Raw genomic sequence first — 18,900 nt, 5'->3', positions numbered from 1 at the left:
TTGATGTGTTAAATAAACACATCAATAACAAGAGGGAGTTTTGTAGCTTTACTGGTATGTATCCTATATTTTGAAATGGTTTGTGCCCCACCATTTCTTTTACATATTAAAACGCCACTGTTCATACACAGACTCGCGCAGACAAACCAATGAAAACCGGCATTTTAAATGGACACTCGCAGTTTGTGTATTAGAGGGGTCCTTACATGATTTTCGGGTGTCGCACTTTTTTTTTGTTGCAACCATTCAATGGAATATGAACTGTAAATATTTGAAGGATAAACATTAATTGCTCCAACAATACCACTGCCATTGCATGGGTAGCGTTTTCCGTTAGATACCGAAAACGTAATTGAATTGCACTGCTTTGACGTTGAACGACGACAGAAGTTCTCCTCCGGGAGATTAGCTGGTGTTAGCTGGCTAGCTGCTTATTTAAATTGGGATTTGTTAGCGTGCTAACGTTAGCTAGCTAGCAAACAAACCAATTCAAGCGAGATAATTCAAAACAGGTACTGTACTAAGCACTATTTATAAATAATATTTTGATATGTAGCGGTTTGCTAGCGCGTTAACGGATTGTATTTATATTGCACGTAGTTAGTTAATTTTCCACAATTAATAGTTATAATATAGCCGGCTTTCCCTAGAATGATAGTGTCACTTTGTCAACAAGAGTTTTAGTAATGCACTGCACGTTATTTGCTAATTGAGTAACGTAACGTTATTCGGAAGAGAAAACGAAGTGGTGTTCCTCTACTGTAGTCCTTTACTTACTTGTCCTCTGATATCTGCAGAGAACCATGGAGGAGTCGGCATGCACCATAGAGGTCACTGTAAAGACCCTGGACTCCCAGAGCCGAAGCTACACCGTCCGCGGCGGGGTATGTTATGGCTTTCTGTGGTTATTATTGTTGGCATGTTTTCAACCACTGTTTTAGCCTGCAACCCAAAATAGCATATCAGTCCCGTCCCGTCCCCCCCAATAATGTGTTCCAGGATACGCCTGTATGGTTTTCATCCTATCCTTGTGAATGGTAGTAGCATCTGGCTCGAAAGAACAGGGTTGCATCTCATGTTTCAGTACAGTCAGGCACACGTATGCCCCCTGGACAGAACTAGTCCACTGCAGGGCCCAGTTGTGTACTAACAATGCACTCAGCCTGTTGTTTCCCCCTCAGTTAACAGTGAAGGAGTTCAAAGAACACATAGCTGCATCCGTGGAGATCCCAGTGGACAAGCAGAGACTGATCTACCAGGGCAGAGTGCTACAAGACCAGAGGACACTAAACGAGTACAGTGAGTAGAAAAGCCAGTGACCACTGTGTTATTCTATTTGAAGGTCTCTAAGTTATACACTACAGACATACATATATTATTTATATATTTGTAAAATAGCAAAACATTGTTAACATATGGCTGGAAATACCACAAACTGTGACTTTAGAAGTTATAGTTCTTTTTGGTGTTAATAAGAGTGCACATGTGACAGCATAGTTCTCCAGTATTCTCTGTTCCTCTTCGCTCTCTCCACCCCCTGTCCTCATCTCAGATGTGGCTGGTAAAGTGATCCACCTGGTGGAGCGTGCTCCTCCTCAGGCCTCCCAGTCTGGTGGCGGGGGAGGAGGGGTTTCTTCAGGAGGCGCAGAGGGAGGCGCCACCTCCACATCCCAGGGTGGCCCCCAGGACCGTAATGGGAATAGCTATGTCATGCTGGGAACCTTCAACCTGCCTGTCAACATGCTGGACCCGCAGCAGATACAGGTGAGAGAAATGTCTGTCGTTTGGGCAGCTTTCCTGGACTTAGAGTTTCAGGTTTTAATATGAACAGGAAACACAGGGTACGGGCCAATAAGATTCATGTCTGAGCCTTAATGATTAGCAGAAAGGAATCTGGTATCAGGAGTAAAGAAGTGTGCGTGCATAATTGTGTGTATGAATGAGTATGGTCAGTCAATCCAGTTCAACCTTTGGACATTTAAAATTGAATTTCCCTGAGCTAGTTTGTAATGGATCCCCTGGACTAATGGATCCATTAGTCTTCTGTTAGATGGATAGTGTTTGGCTGGTGGGGGTGTGGTCCTTCATAATTCTGCCGGCTTTTGTCAGACACCGCTTTGGACCAGGGTGTTGGGGGGGATTGGCCCATATTGATTTGAGATGTAGTATTTATAGAGGTTGCATGGTGACACGCCAAACTCGTTTAATCCCTTTAAGGAGTGGAGCATCTGTCACTCCCTCTTGACAGTAATGGTGGTGTTGATAGTACATGAGGAGTCTTTTGCCTTTTTGAAGTCTCTCTACTGCAGCTCTGTTGGTGTCAGTTGGTGTGTGTTCTCTGCTTTCTTTAATGGAGAGGTTACCCTGGCAACACAATTCCTTTTTTAACTTCAACCTGTAGCTGGGGTTAAAAAAAGTAATCGTTGCTTGTTTTCTGTCATTGTGGTGTCATCTGGAAACATTATAACTGTGTGGGTGTCATGTAGACCCTCAATGTCATGGCTGAAAAGAGAGTAGGGCTGAGGACTAAGGAAACCTTGGAGGAACCCTGGTGTTTTGAGTCAGGGGTCCTCATTGTCTTTATTGTGAAAGTAACACGCACTTTAAGAAAGTAGTCAAAAGGTTTTATTGGGTTCCGGATGCGTCTCTAGATTTGGTTGTGTGCAAATTAGTTTAGTTCATTAACAAAGTTCCATCAGTGTAGTGATTAAAGTGTATGAACTGAATGAATTGGCAGATGCAAGTGCAGCAGATGATGGCGGGTGTTGGTGAAGCAGGACGGAGTACCAGGGTCAGCACCACCACTGGAGTAGGTCTTTATTACTTAAAATATGAATGCTACCACTTATACTGCTATAGAGTATCGCATTAGGGTATGTTCATGCTGATCATCTGTTTTGTTTTTAGAGCAGCGGCTCAGTGGATGTGCATATCAACACGGACCAATCAGTGCAGAGCGAGCCCAGAATGAGGCTGCAGTTGGCTGAGAACTTGCTAAGAGATATCCAATCTATAATCCACAGACTGGAGGTCTGTATGCTATTTTATTCTATGCTAAAAGGAATACTCTTTCTAGCACAGAGGTCACCTTGTAGGTGTGTTTCGCAGGGTCAGTCCAGTGAGGTGCCGTCTCAAGCTGAGCCAGATGCGTTTCAGTCCTCGTCCTCCACGCCTGCTACTACAGGAGCTGCACAACCTATGGACACCTCCCCTTCCGCCCCTGCTCCCCCAATTCCCCCTCCCGCCTCCTCCACACAGACAGAGGGGGCACCCCACGCCGGGCCTAAGTAAGTCCCCCCACCCCCAGGGTGGTGTGTTGGACGGACCACTGTAGCCAAGTATTTGAAACTTCAATTCAAGTTCAAGGAAAAACAAAAGGCTTTCTCCTGTTGTGGGCTTACTGAACACCTTTCCCTTGTCTCCTGCTCTCCCTCGACCTCCTCCCTCAGCCACCCCAGCCCAGCGGAGCTAGTGGAGGTGTTGTCAGAGGTGAGGAGGGTGGAAGAGAGGCTTCGTCCGTTCATAGAGAGGACTCACTCCATCTTGGGAGCTGCCACCTCTGCAGACTACAACAACAATGTGAGGAAGCTTTTCCAGTCACTCCTGTCCCAGTATACAACAAGCAGCTAATCCACCAAATGCAAGACATTATTACTCAGTTTTCACTTCAAACCTAAACTCCTGTAACATACATGGCTGTTTTTACTTTAATAGTAATCATCTTTTTGATTGACAGTTTTGCATGAAGTCAGTTTTGCCCCTTTTTCTTCAGACCCAGGGCAGAGAGGAGGACCAGCGGGTGCTGAACCTGGTTGGGGAGTCTCTACGTCTCCTTGGAAACACCCTGGTCACCCTTAGTGACCTGCGTTGTAACCTGGCGTCTCCTCCCCGCCGCCACCTCCACGTGGTTCGACCCATATCCCACTACAGCTCCCCCATCCTGCTCCAGGGTGGTACGCCCCACCACGGCCCCATTCCAGTAGGTCCCTGTGCGGGCACTCACTAACAATCCCTCAGCATAGCAGCTGAACCCCACCGACAGCATTTGATCTGGTGAAAATCTAAGGGCCCGGTTTGTTACCGCCATTTTCCTGGGACGTTATTAACATGACTTGTGTCTTCAGATAAACCTTGGAAACCTAGGGAATCTTGGAAATCTGGCCAACCTTGGGAACATGGGGACCACGGTGACCGTGACATCCAACGGGAGGCAGGCAGCCGAGGGCCAGCCTCAACCCTCTCAGTCTCCTGGCCAATCAGAGGGCCAGGCGCCGCCTACGCATTTCAATGGAGCCAATCAGCAGTCGGGCCAGGGGGCTCCTCGTGTGATCCGAATCACCCATCAGACCATGGAGCCTATGGTCATGATGCAAATGAACCTGGACGGTGAGGGAGGGGCCACTTTACGTATCAGTACATTCTGTCCTCAGTCCAAACCCTGGAACTAATAGTGAACCTTCCAGATGTGATGTAGCAGGGTGGGAGTGGAGTTTAGTGAGTATACAGAGTGGTCAGTCAATGTTTTGAACCTGTGTCTCTTTTAGATTCAGGCAGCAGTGCTCAGGTCCAAGGACAACAGATTTCTACGGGCACAGCACATCCTGGTGAGGGATCTAATCTCCTAGGGTTATCACTAACAGTGTTCACTGTCCTGGTATATACCGGAGCGGGGCCGTTCTGACACACATCAACATAGCAATACATTTACCCAATTGATGTGCCAGACACAAATGGAAGAATTCGTTGCTTCATTAACAATCACCTGTATTAACTAAGTTATACATTTCAGACTTTGCATTTCTCTAGTATGGGCTAGCTATCTCAATAAACAATACCAGCAAATTGATGGCGATGACTGGTTGTTTTGTTCGGGGTTCATTTTTGTTGTTATCGCCCTAACCCTCGGATGAACCCCAGAACAGTTTTAATGACACCCGAACCGCATTTCCTTTTTTTTTTTTTTTTTTGCTGTTGAAGGTGCGACCCCAGTCCACATCCCAGGCCTTCCTCCAGAGTTCATGCAGGCCATCGTCCACCAGATCTCCCAGCAGGCTGCAGCCATGGCCGCCGCTGCCGCCGCTGGCCAGCCAGGGGTGGGAACCACCCCGGGCTCGGACCCCTCTGCCCCCCCTCACAGCACACTGCCCCCGGGGGCCAGGGTGGTGATCACGAGGCCCTCGTTTTCTCCCCAAGTCCCCCAACCCGTCGGCACCAGGGGTACCAGTGTAAACCTCGGAGCTTCGGTGCCCCCTGCTGGCGGAGAGCCCAACCTACAGGTGAGCAGAGGCAGAGGTTAATTAAGATGTCTGTGAGGAAGGAACCACGTGTGTGTGCGCTTGTGCGTTTGCCCCATGCATGTGTTCTTGTTTTCCAGGGCATGCCCCCGGCGCCCTCTCCCCTGACTCAGATGATCAGTGGCCTGGTCGGACAGCTCCTGATGCCTGGCCAACAAATGCAGGGCCAGGTGCCAGGACCAATGCCAGGGCAGGTACCAGGGCAGCAAGGTGAATTGTACTGGGATTGTTAAATTGGTTTGATTGGTGGATTATTGTATTGGGTAAATTATGGCTTTTATTTTGTTGAGTTAAGTTTAATGGCTTTTTCTGTATCACTTTGGTTTATTGAAGCTATAAGGCACAAGGGGGTGTGGTATATGGCCAATATACCATGGCTGGATGTGTCGGGAAGTGCCTGGTATATTGGCTGTATAGCACAGCCCCAGAGATGAGCTGTAACTGTTGTAAACAACACAGTTAAAACAGTGCAAAGTGATGTGATATAATACCATGGCATAGAGTCTCTTATATACCAGATGGTCTGAATGTTGATTGGTTGATTGCTGTGGTGTATGAGGCCATATATCACGGGTATGGTCATATCCCACCCTGTCTAAGTGCCTTTAAAAATTGTTTTTTCGTTCGTTCAAAATATATTCTGCGTAATAAAAAAAAAAGATTAAATAACATATTGGTCTTCTTCCCAGTTCCTCCAGATGACCAGACCTCCACTCCTCCTTCACACTCCTTCTCTTTCTCCACCTCGTCCTCTTCATCCTCTTCTGCCTCCTCCTCCTTCTCCTCCTCGTCTACCTCCTCCTCCTCCAATCCTCTCCCTCCCCACCAACCCTGTGGGGCAAATACCTCTGGCCAGACGTCCACCCATACTACAAGCACAACCTCCATGGGCCAGCCACCGGATGGGGTCCCAGAGGCCAACATAGCCCAGATCCTTGGCTCCCTGCTCAGGGGAGGTGGTCTACAGGGGGCCCCTGGTTCTGGATCCAACCCACACATTACTGTGACTGTACCCGGAGTCCCAGGGTTCTTCCAGGGCATGTCTGACTTCATTCAGGTGAGAAATAAACGTATTAAACTTAATGATATCTTATGATCAGTGTGACTGAAAGGTAACTTTTAGGTTATAAGCATGTCATTAAACTGTTATTACGCTTAAATAGACGTATCTACTTCAAGTAGTTGTATCCAGTAGAGGTTGAAGTCATCGTCACTGGCTAAGTCTCACCCAGTAGTTACCCAGTAGTTACCCAGTAGTTACCCAGTAGTTACCCAGTAGTTACCCTGTAGTTCGTCTCCCATTTCCAGGCTAACCAACCCATCTTCTCTCGACCCTCATCTGCACCCCCACCCGGCCAGGACCCTCCCTCAGGCCAAGGCCCTGGCGCCCCTCCCCCTCACACCACCCCCAGAGGTGGAGAGGACCCCTCCCTGAGCCCGGAGCTGTTCACGGGTATTGTCCAGGGGGTCCTCTCCACCATGATGGGCTCTCTGGGGGCTCCGCAGGGAAACGGGGAGAGCATTGCTCAGTTCATCCAGAGGCTGTCTCAGACCACCAATCTCTTCACCCCAGGATCTGGGGATGCTGTCGGTGAGTCCGCTGCAAATAAATTAGCTGGCGTGTGTCTCACCAGCTGGGGGTCCATGGGAAAGTATAAGATGGCCAGTGTTTTATTTTTCCTGCTGAACATGATCTCTGAGCTCCTCTGTGTGCAGGGTTCTTCGGGGACCTGTTGTCCCTGGTGTGCCAGAGTTTGTCCATGGTGGACATGGTGTTGCTACTTCATGGTAACGCCCAGCCACTCAGCCGGATCCAGCCTCAGCTCACTGACTTCTTCAGCCAGCACTATCTGCAGGGTGGAGAGCCTACGGACGCCAGTATCAGCGTGAGTGCTTCTGCTGTCTGCCTCGGGCACTACTGCCCCCTGCTGCTTTTATTGGAACATCACAACGCATGTAGCATCTCACTGCAAGGTTAGGCACGTCTTTGACGACTATGGGGTTGTTTTTGCAGGCAGCCTCCGAGGAGCTCATCAATGGTTTGGAGGAGTACATAGCAGAGAGCTTTGTAAGTCTGGCTCTTAAACTGTCAGTGTGATTTTGATAGTGTTGTAATAAACCTATCCTGCCTCTGTCTGTCTCACGATTTGATAATGTTGTAAGGCGGGTTCTGTCTCTCTCAGGCTACGGTGACCGTGAGGGAAGGAGTGGACATCATTCAGACCAACATCTCTTTCCTTAGACAGCAGTTCACACACATGGCCGCCCACATTCTTCGCTGCACAGGTGAAACACTGCTTCACCATTCCGAGTCGGAACCAGAATCTGTGCGGGTGAATAACAGTGTTCTCTGAACCCAGTACCATTCAAGTGACAGTCCCTTTAGCCAAGCGGTGGAATGCCCCAGGAAAGTTTGAGGAAGTACAGAATGTGCAGAATTATGATAGTTGCTCAGTGGTACTCTGTTTTACAGTAACCAATGTATCTTCACAATTACGTTTGGACTGATGACCAATAAAGGGTTTTCAGCTGAAGGAGACTGGGCCCAGAGGAGCCTGTTATTCATATTGTCCCCACCCACACGGTTTGTCGGTCTGCTGGCAACCTTACTGCAGTACCCGACGACAGCAGGGCTACCTAAATCAGTTGCTCATTGTGTGTGTGTGTGTGTGTGTGTGTTTCCCTGCAGACCACACATTTGGACCCCGCCTGCTGTTACTCTGCACCCAGGGTCTGTTTGAATGTCTGGCTCTCAACCTGTACTGTCTCCGAGGGGAACAGAGAGCTCTCACCCAAGTCATCAACCAGCGCATTGTGAGTTCACTCGTCCACACCGCCCTGGACACTGTTATTCCATAAGCTATCTCCAAATCGCCGCGAGTTGAATGCAGATTCTTTTCAGTTGCAGTACGATCTGGTTGCCGAACTCGTCACTGAGTCGTTTCAGTCACCTGTTATCCAGCAATGCACTGACCCACCCACGCACTGTTCCCACAGAGGAGGATGTCCGCAGAGGTCAACCCCAGCCTGGTCAACTGGCTGACCAGTATGATGTCCATGAGACTTCAGGTCATCCTGGAGCACAACCCGGTCACCCAGAACCAGATCCAGCACTACGTCATCCACACACGTCCAGCGGGGCCTGGGGCTGGGCAGCACACTGACAACCACAACGTGGAGGTGAGGGACTGCGTGCTGGGTGCAGACGGCGAACACAGCCTGGCCATATTGACCGGTCGTCGCAGACGGGTGTGGCAGGCCAGAGATGCCAGGTTGTGTTTACTCTGCCCACAGAAGGGAGTTGAAACCGAAACACACTTTCTCCTAAAGTGTGATAACTATGCAGACCTGCGGGATATATATATATTAAAATATCATATTCACAGCTTAGGTCTTCATGTCTTCATACAGTACGGCTGTCTTCTCTCTTTGTGTTTCAAAACATCACAGCCACCCGGTTTTCTCTCTTCCTGTCGTAGATGGAGGAAGGTCTGTCCCCGGCACCAGCCACCACGGCAGAGGAGGCCATGGCTTCGTCAGGGGACAGGCAGGAGGTCGGTGGAGCGCCCCCCGGGGAGACCACCCCTCTGCGGAGAGCGTCATCAGGGGAGACTAGAGGAAGTGTTGCCATGGCGGCAGGGGGAAGGGAGGAGTCGGGAGGAGACGTGGAGTCCTGGGCAGCTGTGGTACCCCCCGTAAGAGCTTCTGCTGAACTGTTCAGGGCAGCGTCTCCCGAAACCTGGGGTCAAACGCACAGCTGATTAGAATGCCCAACTCACCATTGACCAACACGCCACGTGTACCCTGAGAGTCCCCCAGGACCGAGTTTGAAAAACGCTAGTTTAGGGGGTCAGTGCCTCGACTGAAGGATGGATGATGTCACCTAGAATACCTAGAATCACACAAGGTTTTTCCCCAGTTTGAAATTTCAACTTGTGACCCCAGGTTTGAGGATCTCCTGTTAATGTGTCTGTGTGTGTCTGTGTGTGTCTGTGTGTGTCTGTGTGTGTCTGTGTGTGTCTGTGTGTGTCTGTGTGTGTCTGTGTGTGTCTGTGTGTGTCTGTGTGTGTCTGTCTGTCTGTGTGTGTCTGTCTGTGTGTGTCTGTCTGTGTGTGTCTGTCTGTGTGTGTGTGTCTGTCTGTGTGTGTGTGTCTGTGTGTGTGTGTGTGTCAGGAGTGGGTTCCCATCATCAGACATGACATGCTGTCTCAGAGGAAGATGAAGGCCCAACCCCCTCTGTCTGACGCCTATCTCCACGGAATGCCTGCTAAGAGGAGGAAGGTGAGTTGTCCATCTAGGGACCCAATGGGACCCAGCTTAAATTAGATCTCCAGATGATATCTGACCCCGACCTGGGGCCCCTCTGGTAACTGTTAACGGATGTGGCGTCATCCATTCCAGACCCACCAGGGGGATGAGCCTCACCTGTCCCTGTCTGAGGCAGTGAGCCGGGCTGCCAGGACAGCAGGAGTCAGACCCGTCAGTACCCCAGGCAGCCTCCAGGAGGAGCTAGAGGATCCGGAGCTACAGGAGGCCTACCAACAACAGGTACGTCATGGGGCCTGCAACATCTATCCTAAGGCTATCACATACTAATATGCAGTTACCGGTGAGTGAAAGCATTGTGAGTGTTTATGGCCTCAGTTCACCCTAAAGCGCAAATATGTTTGGAGGTTGGAATATAAATCTGAGTCTTTACTCGTGTTTCAGGTGAAGAGCGACATCAAGGATAGAGTGAGGGATGACCCAGACTTCAGCTCCCAACGTTTCCCCAACACACACCGCGCTTTCCCTCTAGATGACTCCTAAATCTCATTGGTCCTCAGACCTGTTAGCTGCCCCATCTAGTCAATTCTCTCCTGGAATACTTGTGACCTGATTGGTCACCGCACCTGTCTGTAACCCCATCTAGTCTAGACATTTCTGTCCTCATCATCCTGTAAAATGTATCTCTCCTGGCTGTTGGATTATTGTTGTAAGCTTTCTCAAAAAGCAAAGAAAACACACGTCTTACACTTCAGCTCTGCTACATAAGTTGCCGTTAACATTGTGTCAATGTGGCGTTCGACCTGCGACTGCAGAATTATTATTTTTATCATATCAATTTACCGGACAACCTCAGTCATCAAGAGTAAAAGCGTGGCGATTCTTGAGCCTGACTTTTAGACACGACTCACCACAGACTGTGTGGAAACTAAACACTCTCTCAGTGGGTGATGGCGATGTCTGACCCCCTAACGGCTGTTGGCAGTTAGGCCCTTCTTTCTCATTGAGCTGCCAAGGAAAAAGACAATCATTGCTAAACGGGAGCTTAACCTGTCTGTCACTTATTAATGGAAAATGTTATTCTCCCAGAGTGGTACTTCCCACAATGCACCACATTTCTTTCCCATCAAGCTCATTCCTTACTGGTTGTCATGTTTGTTGGTCCCTATGAGCTTGTTGTAACTTGTAAATTAGCACAAATTGTACATTGTATTAATAAGCTGATGTAATAATGTTGTGGTGATAATGCAACAGATATTCCTTAGTAAGAAACTAAGTTTCCATAGACAGTTTTTTGTATGTTTAGATCCTGACTAGAGATGAACTTGAGACCGATTCTACCTGTATGCTAGGCTTGTTCAAACCATTGTACTGCTTGCAAGTGAAATGGGTATGCTGGTCCAACAAGACCAGCATGCTTTCAGACTAGAGGTTGGGAAAGGTCAAGAGGGTAGGAGTCACTTTTTGTGTTCAGCTATTGAGTACAGAGCTCAATGGTGTTTTAACCATAATTGCTAAGTTGTAAGATTAACTGCCATAATCAAAACAATAAAAGAAATGTGTCATTGCATATGAAAAAATTTCTCTCCAGGTAACCACAGCTCTGATTTCTAGAACCTGATAGTTGTAAAATGTTGAATGCTCTGTAACTTGTGAACTTAACTTTGAAATAAATATTACTTCTGGATGCCATGAGGAAATCCCATTTAAGAAACCTTACTATTACACAGTAGGGTTAACCTTGTTATATAGATTTTAGAATTGTATTTGTTTTACACAAATAGCCTGAAGTATTGGCATCCTTGACCTTTCTTCAAATAACAATTGTCTTGTAAGTTGCTGTTGACTGTTGAAGTATTTGGTCACCACTTTTTATTTCATGGTTACATAACTTTCGTTGTTGATTCAGAACCTATAATACCTTTTATCTATGTGCAGGCAGTTTGCCTATGGCCAAAAAAGAACTGCAATCAAGCATGAACGTTCTGCACCTATGTACAGGCAGTTTGGCTCTGTTGTCCAAACTGCTCCATATGTCCTAGATTTTGAACAGACACACAGGTTTTCAGTACGATTCAGCTCTGGACTTATTGCTGGCCACTTGAATGGTTCAGCGTTTTGTCCTAAAACATTCATGAGTGCTTTTGGTAGCGTGGGTTTGTTGTCCTGCTGAAAGACTCCGGACCAAAGACAGACCCAGCTTTCTGATACCGGGTTTGAAATTGCGCTCCAAAATGTCTTTGTATTCTTTTACTTTTATAGATCTCCAGGTGAGGCAGAGGCAGGAAAGCAACCACTGAAACATCACTGAACCTCCTCCATGTTTGACTGGGAAGTTCAGTTTTTTGTTCTAAAAGTATCATTTTGTTTTCTGTAAACAAAGATTTAGTGTGCTTTACCAGAAAACCTGAATCAGTCCACAGGAGATAGTCCAAGAAGGATTTTGGCATGTTCAGGTGTGTTTTGGCAAATTGCAGTCAGGCTCTCCCTGCAATACCTGCGTTTGAGTTCCAATTCCCATGGGGAAAATGTATGCTACCACTACTGCACTTCAATCTGAATAATGGTGTCTGCAAAGAAAAAAATACAACTTTAAATGTAAAAACTTAGAAAGGTGCTAACGTAGGTCAGGATGATACGACTTAGTCAGCAAAAATCACTAGATTGTTTTATTCACATAAATAGCCAGGTTTCATACCACAGGTTGTAATTAAACCCAATACGTTTTCAGAAATGAACATAACTAGTATCATACACAGCAGGACGGGGCGTATGGGATGAATCTGGCCCTTAGAGCCAGGTCTCGGCACAGTAAAACATTAAATACATATGAAGTCTTAAACGACACAGAAGGTATGTATAATTAGAATTATTTTCTTTTTCCTTTACTTGAAGGCCTTGCCCTTTCAAGTAAAGGTATTGCTGAATGTTAACATTAGGGCTGGATAAGGAAGTGCCAATATTTGATTTAACCAGTCAGAAAGAGCAGGTGTGTTGAATTTAATTAAATAACTGATAGATTGGCTCAGAGTCACAGCTTCACGGTGAACTAAATTTAACACACACAGTCTTCCAGGATTGTAAAGCCAAATGTTCTATATCTCGTGGTTCTGCCTACACATATATGCTAGGTCTAACACATGGCACGCTCTGTAACCCAATTTGTAAAAACAAATACAAGTCGTCAGCTGAAACATACTGTAGAAATACAGTGGAAGGTAACATTCTGGTTATACATACAGGTCCTTAATAAGTATATACTGTTACAACTGAAAGTCTTCAAATTCAATCAAGTCACTTGTTTTCTTATCAGAAAATAAGGAAGCGTTAGTCCCAAACAGTCAATTCCAAATATGTTCCACACACTGAATCCTGAATCCTATTGGTTCAACAAATCTGTTGCACTCTCAGAGACATAAGAGGATGATGTGTTAAACATTTACTGCAGGCTGGGCAGTCTGCAGCTTCTTCCTCCACTTCCTGACAGCCAGTTTGCCATCCAAAATGGACCCGTGTTCAATCAGGGCAGGACGAAGGTTGTAATGAAGCTAAGGTGTTACATCTCCACAATGAAGAAACTTGATTTAAGACACTTAAAAATAAGTATTGCGAGATCCACGTGCACACTTTAAAATAAATGTATTTTAGTGGTTTGTACAGAGATAGGCAGACAAACAACGTCACGCATCCGTATTGTCATCTGTATGGCATGAAGTTATCCCATTGAATGGATTTGCCCCTTCTACACAGGCACAGGCAGAGATCCAAGAGTCTCTCAAACAAGATCCACAAAAAGACATGGCCAGTGGTGATGGATAACAGCCCCTCAACCAGTTACAAACATGTGCCCATTAAACCCTAGTTCCCAAGCAAACTCACACAAATGAATTATTTCCCATAATGCTCAAACTATTGAACTTTAAAATGAAATTTGAAGTGAACATCAATTATTATTTTTTTACAATGTTTGTTTTAAGCATTTGACGGTGTCTTCTCAGAGCAAAGTGAAGATAATATATGCCATTCATCTGATATTTTATAAGCAGTGGGCTATGCACAGTAGGAACCTCCAGCCCCAGGAAGTGGTTAAACATCACAAGTAGACAAGCAGTCACTCAGTGCATTCATTTGTTTGTGCGTAGACTAACTCAAGGTACTGACAAGACTTGCTGGATTGCATAACTAAAGCAGTAGTTTCTACTCTACTGTTTTGGAGGTCCAGAGAGTTAATGACTTCAAATGAAAAGCTGTGGAGGTGAAACATTTCAATGGATTTTATATTTATTTTCTGAGGTGTACAAGAGAGAGAGCCCACTGTGATAAGGGTCAGGGAGAACCGCATTACAGCTCCGTACCAACTGATCTGTGTTTCTGTTAGTCTGTCTGTGTCCGTCTGACTGTCTGTCTCTCTATGTGTCCGTCTGTCTCTCTATGTGTCTGTCTGGCAGTCGGTCAATGTGTCTGTCTGTGTATGCGTCTGTCTGCCATGTATGTTCCGGCGTGTCTGACTGTCCCGCTGTCTCCTTCCCATTGTCAACCCCCCCCGCACTCCCTTCTCCCTGCATCACTCAGTCCCTGCCTTGTCGGAGGGAAGAGAGCAGGGGGGGTAGGAGGTTGAGGGCCGGCCTGTGCTCCTGGACACCCAGAGCCACTAGTGCCCCCGCTAACAGGGTGGTCACTCTAGGCAGGATGGGAGGCTGGGCCTTCATCACCTGGAGGGGGACAGGAAAACAACACTCAGCAGGTTTTAAGGGTTTGGTTTTGACAAGACGAAAAGCCAGGAGACAACAGACCACAGGACCACTCACTTTCTCCACTTTGTGGCAGTGTATGAGTCCATCATGACCAATGTAGAAGGTAGAGAAAGCATCGTATGACCTACGAAAAACAAAAGTGTTCACTTGAGTATGTAGGAAGTAGACCACATATTTAAAACACAACACTTACCACACACTACATTAAGTGAACACTGGGTAAAAAATTAAGAATTTAAAAGTCCCAGACGGGTTTACGTACCTGTAGAGGTCAGTTTTGTCCTTGCGGTAGAACCTCAGCAGCAGAGACAGAAAGGGCAATCCTCGGACCCTCCACCTGGCCTTGATGCTCCTGTCCTCTGGGTGCTTGGTCAACTTGAGCACCTCTAACCGGGCATCAGCATAGTAACACTGACACATTAGCCTCCACAGGGACAGGCTCAGCTGGTACACAATTCTGCCCCTGGAGGTCAGATAGACACAGCAACGCTGTAACACACCGTCTGCAACCTTGACCGGTATAAATACCAGGGCTCCGGTCAACATCCTTTTACAACCCCGTTTCCAAACAAGTTGGGACGCTGCGTGAAATGCAAATCAAAACAGAATGCAATGATGTGCAAATCATGTATCCCTATGTTTAATTGAAAATAGTACAACAACAACATACAAATGTTGAATCTGAGACATTTTATTGTTTTTGGAAAAATACATGCCCATTTTGAAATTTGAATGCCGGCAACACATTTCAAAAAAATTGGGACAGGGGCATGTTTACCACTGTGTTGCACCCCAATACCATCATGGATGCTGACTTTTGAACTGTGCGCTGATAAGCCTGATGGTCCCTCTCCTCTTTAGCCTGGAGGACAGGGCATCCAAAATTCTCAAAAATAATGTACGATTTAGACAGACCACAGGACAATTTTCCACATATGGTTTCTTCTTTGCATAGTAGAGTTTTAACTTGTATTTGTGGATGCAGCGACATACTGTGTTCACAGACCGTGATTTTCAGAAATCTTCCTGAGCCCATGCAGTGATTTCCACTACAGAATCGTGTCGGTGTTTAATGCAGTGTCAGGTGGAGGACCCGAAGATCACGGCCATCCAATATTGGTTTTCGGTCTTGTCCCTTGCATACAGAGATTTCTCTTGAATCTTTTAATGATATCATGTACCGTAGATGATGAGATCCCCCAACTCTGCAATATTACGTTGAGAAACGTTATTCTTAAATTGTTGCACTATTTGCCCCCGCGCAGTTTTTCACAGAGTGGTGAACCCGTCCCCATCCTCACTTCTGACAGACCCATCCTCTATGGAATGATCTTTAAATACCAAATCATGTTACTGACCTGTTGCAAACTGATGTAATTAGTTGTGTGATATTCCACCAGGTATAGTTTTTTAGTACTACACAACTTTTCCATTCTTCTGTTGCTTCTGTCCAAACCTTTTTAAACATGTTGCTGGCATCAAATTGAAAGTGGGCATATATTTTTCAAGAAACAATGAAATGTCTCAGTTTCAACATTTGATATGTGTTCTTTGTAATATTTTCTATTGAACACAGGGTATAAATGATTCGTACATCACGGCATTTTGTTTCCACGTTACACAGCATCCCGTTTTGGAAACGAAAGGAATCTACTGCCGAGTAGTCAGAAAGAAGCCTTTACCTGGTTTTGGTATTTATAATGCAGTTGACGAACTCAATATCATTTGTGTACATGGTGTAGTCATGACTCTGTATGAAGAAACTTGGAAGCTGCAAATCAAACAAATTATTATTAATACTAATCGCTAAATATTAGTGTGTACTACCCCCTAACAATGAATACCCCCCTCCTTTTTTTTTTTTTTTTACCTCAATCCTCAGCTTTTCGTACATCAAGGCCAGTTTCTCCTCATCCTCCATCTCCTTGTCACTGTGACTCCCCTCCATTGTCTTTCTCTCTGCATAGCTATACAGAGAGTTGGGGAGAAACAGCGACAGCTCCTTATCTAGTCCATTCACATGGCCTAATTTGTCCCCGTAACCAGGGTTAGGCTCCATCCCAGGACAGTGGAAGCAGTAGAATCTAGATCCGTACATGAATGGAGCGGGGCAGCCTTCTGCCTCGAATAGGCTCCGGAACGATCCTCTCTCCCTCTTTTCTGTTTCAGTCCCTCCCTTGTTTATCGTTGTTTCTGCACCTCCCACTTGAACCGTCTTCGTTCCAACGCTGATGTCATCTTCTCGGCTCCCGTCCACCGTGGTCAGGGGAAAAAGGAACTCCACAGGCCTACTGAGTCCTACTGGAGCCAAGAGCTCACCTAATTTAGTCTGCCCAAACAGAGGCACCTCCACCAGGGTGTGCTGGCCATCACACTCCCCAAGTCCTGGTCGCACCAGCACGCACAGGCTGACGGTCTCTTCCCAGTCCTCGTCAAGGACTGGGGGTCTTTGGCTTTGGGGCTGGCCCTGGCTGGCATGGTGGAAGGGGTGCGACAAGGCCGGCTGCTTGATGTTCTGGTACCTAAGACCGTTGGGGGGAACCAGGGCCCATGATGTGCTGCTCAAAGACCGGTTCTGGGCATGCCACTGCAAATCCAATGCCTACAAACGTCCACAAGACAGGGAAAGATTTGATTTTCAATCAATTTAATTTCAATATAGGGTTATATGAAAACAACACTGACATATTGAAGCAGAACAATTCAAAGTCTTACTAATATATATAATTTAGATCAGTACATTACCTGTGCGAGACTCCAGCACTGCAACCACTTAAACGGTGGTCTGTTGCCATGGTTTCTCAAACACCCCACCCACAGACCAATGCCTCCTCTACATGCAGCCATTCAAAGCCGGGGGGCTGGGGTAACCCCGGTCACCAGAGGGGCAGAAGACACCCTTATCACCAAGGGACGGGGGTTGGGGACAACTCTGACAGTCACAAGATCAGCACCATCCCACTCTCAGAGAAAAAAACAACTCTTTATCTTGAAGTTTTTCTCTAAATCCCAAACCGGACATCCAGTACTTCCCTTTCCCCCGGCGCTCTGTATCTATAACTTGAAATAGAAGAGAGGAGGGGGCAGTTTTTGTATCTTAATTACATGCCTATATGATCACAGACCATGCATCAGGGTCCTTCATTCATAGGTTGTTGTAAGTCATACACTAATATACAGTTTATTTATTATCTGCATGTCAGGCTACTCTACTATTCATAACACATACTGACATCTATCATGACAGGACAGACATGTGGTGACCAGGGTGACCCTGTACATTTCACAAACAGCTAAATAAAATGAAAACAAACCCTTTAAATTTCAGATAATATTGGCACATAGCACAAAACTTCAAATCAGTGGGAATGATTGGAGGCAGAGAGTTTAAACATTATTCAGTTTCCTAATTCACTTTTATCAGAAAAAAACTAAGTATTATAAGTACTCATCTATAAGCAGTATATAAAGTTTCTTGGAGAGCAAAAAAGCAACAGCAGTAGCACATGACTTGCAGAGCATGAGGGGGAAAGCAAACCACAAGATCCTAATTTCTACCCGGACGTCTCGTCCATCCAATAAGATGCTGTCCTCTGGTACATCTGTTGTCAACCACCCCATTATTACAGTTGTAAGCATGATGTTACTTCAAAAACATTAGAACAATAATCTGGATACATTACATCCCATGCATTAATTAACCCCGGGTACTGCTATGTACCGTACCGTTAACCGGTATGTGTTGACTCATTGGCATACTGTTATAGACAACCAACAATATTCTCTAATATTGTATAAGTTGGAAGCACACTACCTTTTTGCAGTTTAAAGAGATATTTCAATATAAAATTATGGTGCACCAAAACCCCTCCCTCCCGTAATAACGTTAACTGAACACTTACAAGAGAAGATATGCGGTTCGGCTCTTGCAAATACCAGCGGTAAATTAACTGAAAGAGTTTTTAACGGTACTGTAATACCGTAGTCTGCCTGAAATACACACAGCAGTTCAATGATTCAATGCTACCCCTCAGTTATACAACGCAAATTAACGTTAGTTCCTTAGCTCGTTACTTAGCTACAGAGTTACATTAATAGGATAGCAGCTTGTTATATCCACTCCCACGGTTAGCTCATATACGTCGTTAGATAACGTTGACTAGCTACAAGCTAGCAGGCATACCTGAGTCAGAAGCCAATTGGATCGAAATTGCATTGAGCCAGTTTAGCAACGACCAAATACTATGATGGCAATCCACGAGTCCGGAGTTTTAATTTGGATGTATTTAATGTTTTTGAAATGTGAAGTAATCTAATGTAATGTGACTCAAATGTCATTCTATCTTCCAATGCCCTTGTCGCGCAGAACGCATCACGCAAGCGTAGGAACGTTTCTAGAAGTCACACCCACCACGTCATACACCGGCGTAGCGCTGATTGGTGGAGAATGTATTGTTCTGGTTGCTTAGATGTACAATTAATATTTACTGTACATCAACTATTATTCAAAATGAACAATAAATAAATAAAAATACAAAGGTTACAAGACTTAGTAATGTACTTTTTGAAACAAATCTTCACTAGCT

At 45.9% G+C, this 18,900-nt stretch overlaps 2 protein-coding genes across 8 annotated transcripts; one reads left to right on the top strand and one right to left on the bottom strand.

Moving 5' to 3' along the window:
- Positions 1-7: 7 nt before the first annotated feature.
- Positions 8-11,247, top strand: bag6l (BCL2 associated athanogene 6, like). 6 transcript variants are annotated; one of them, XM_010873216.4, is made up of 24 exons: positions 8-54; positions 798-884; positions 1,182-1,299; positions 1,553-1,764; positions 2,738-2,809; positions 2,908-3,030; positions 3,109-3,287; positions 3,450-3,579; positions 3,773-3,979; positions 4,125-4,386; positions 4,545-4,604; positions 4,978-5,276; positions 5,375-5,504; positions 5,984-6,351; positions 6,603-6,885; positions 7,011-7,180; positions 7,309-7,362; positions 7,478-7,580; positions 7,984-8,108; positions 8,292-8,474; positions 8,774-8,989; positions 9,468-9,575; positions 9,696-9,842; positions 10,005-11,247. In XM_010873216.4, exons 2-24 carry the CDS (start codon positions 804-806, stop codon positions 10,101-10,103), a joined length of 3,729 nt encoding a protein of 1,242 aa, XP_010871518.2. In that variant the 5' UTR covers positions 8-54; positions 798-803; the 3' UTR covers positions 10,104-11,247. The 6 variants fall into 6 exon arrangements, with proteins under 6 accessions (XP_010871518.2, XP_010871521.2, XP_010871517.2 ...); XM_010873219.4 differs by lacking the exon at positions 8-54 and adding an exon at positions 175-512 and having other exon boundaries at positions 9,696-9,903; positions 10,005-10,109; XM_010873215.5 differs by lacking the exon at positions 8-54 and adding an exon at positions 176-348.
- Positions 11,248-12,212: 965 nt separating this feature from the next.
- On the bottom strand, positions 12,213-18,694 carry c10h6orf136 (chromosome 10 C6orf136 homolog). 2 transcript variants are annotated; one of them, XM_029122962.2, is made up of 8 exons: positions 18,498-18,694; positions 18,217-18,304; positions 17,060-17,374; positions 16,185-16,916; positions 15,997-16,085; positions 14,577-14,777; positions 14,369-14,438; positions 12,213-14,272 (listed from the first exon to the last, which is right to left on the bottom strand). In XM_029122962.2, exons 3-8 carry the CDS (start codon positions 17,159-17,161, stop codon positions 14,129-14,131), a joined length of 1,338 nt encoding a protein of 445 aa, XP_028978795.2. In that variant the 5' UTR covers positions 17,162-17,374; positions 18,217-18,304; positions 18,498-18,694; the 3' UTR covers positions 12,213-14,128. The 2 variants fall into 2 exon arrangements, with proteins under 2 accessions (XP_028978795.2, XP_010871513.2); XM_010873211.3 differs by lacking the exon at positions 18,217-18,304.
- Positions 18,695-18,900: the final 206 nt, after the last annotated feature.

This window comes from Esox lucius, chromosome 10 (genome assembly GCF_011004845.1).
Source record: "Esox lucius isolate fEsoLuc1 chromosome 10, fEsoLuc1.pri, whole genome shotgun sequence".
In the NCBI taxonomy this organism is placed as follows: domain Eukaryota; kingdom Metazoa; phylum Chordata; class Actinopteri; order Esociformes; family Esocidae; genus Esox; species Esox lucius.
This window is presented reverse-complemented; position numbering and strand designations above follow the sequence as displayed.

Bases quoted from the DNA above. Each gene is read 5' to 3' on its own strand.
- bag6l (XM_010873216.4), top strand. From the start codon at position 804: ATGGAGGAGTCGGCATGCACCATAGAGGTCACTGTAAAGACCCTGGAC. The intron at 1,300-1,552 runs GTGAGTAGAAAA...TCCTCATCTCAG, and splicing joins GAGGACACTAAACGAGTACA to ATGTGGCTGGTAAAGTGATC. The intron at 6,886-7,010 runs GTGAGTCCGCTG...CTCTGTGTGCAG, and splicing joins AGGATCTGGGGATGCTGTCG to GGTTCTTCGGGGACCTGTTG.
- c10h6orf136 (XM_029122962.2), bottom strand. From the start codon at position 17,161: ATGGCTGCATGTAGAGGAGGCATTGGTCTGTGGGTGGGGTGTTTGAGA. The intron at 16,086-16,184 runs GTAAAAAAAAAA...TTTGATTTGCAG, and splicing joins ACGAAAAGCTGAGGATTGAG to CTTCCAAGTTTCTTCATACA. The intron at 14,778-15,996 runs GTAAAGGCTTCT...TCTGACCTCCAG, and splicing joins ATTATAAATACCAAAACCAG to GGGCAGAATTGTGTACCAGC.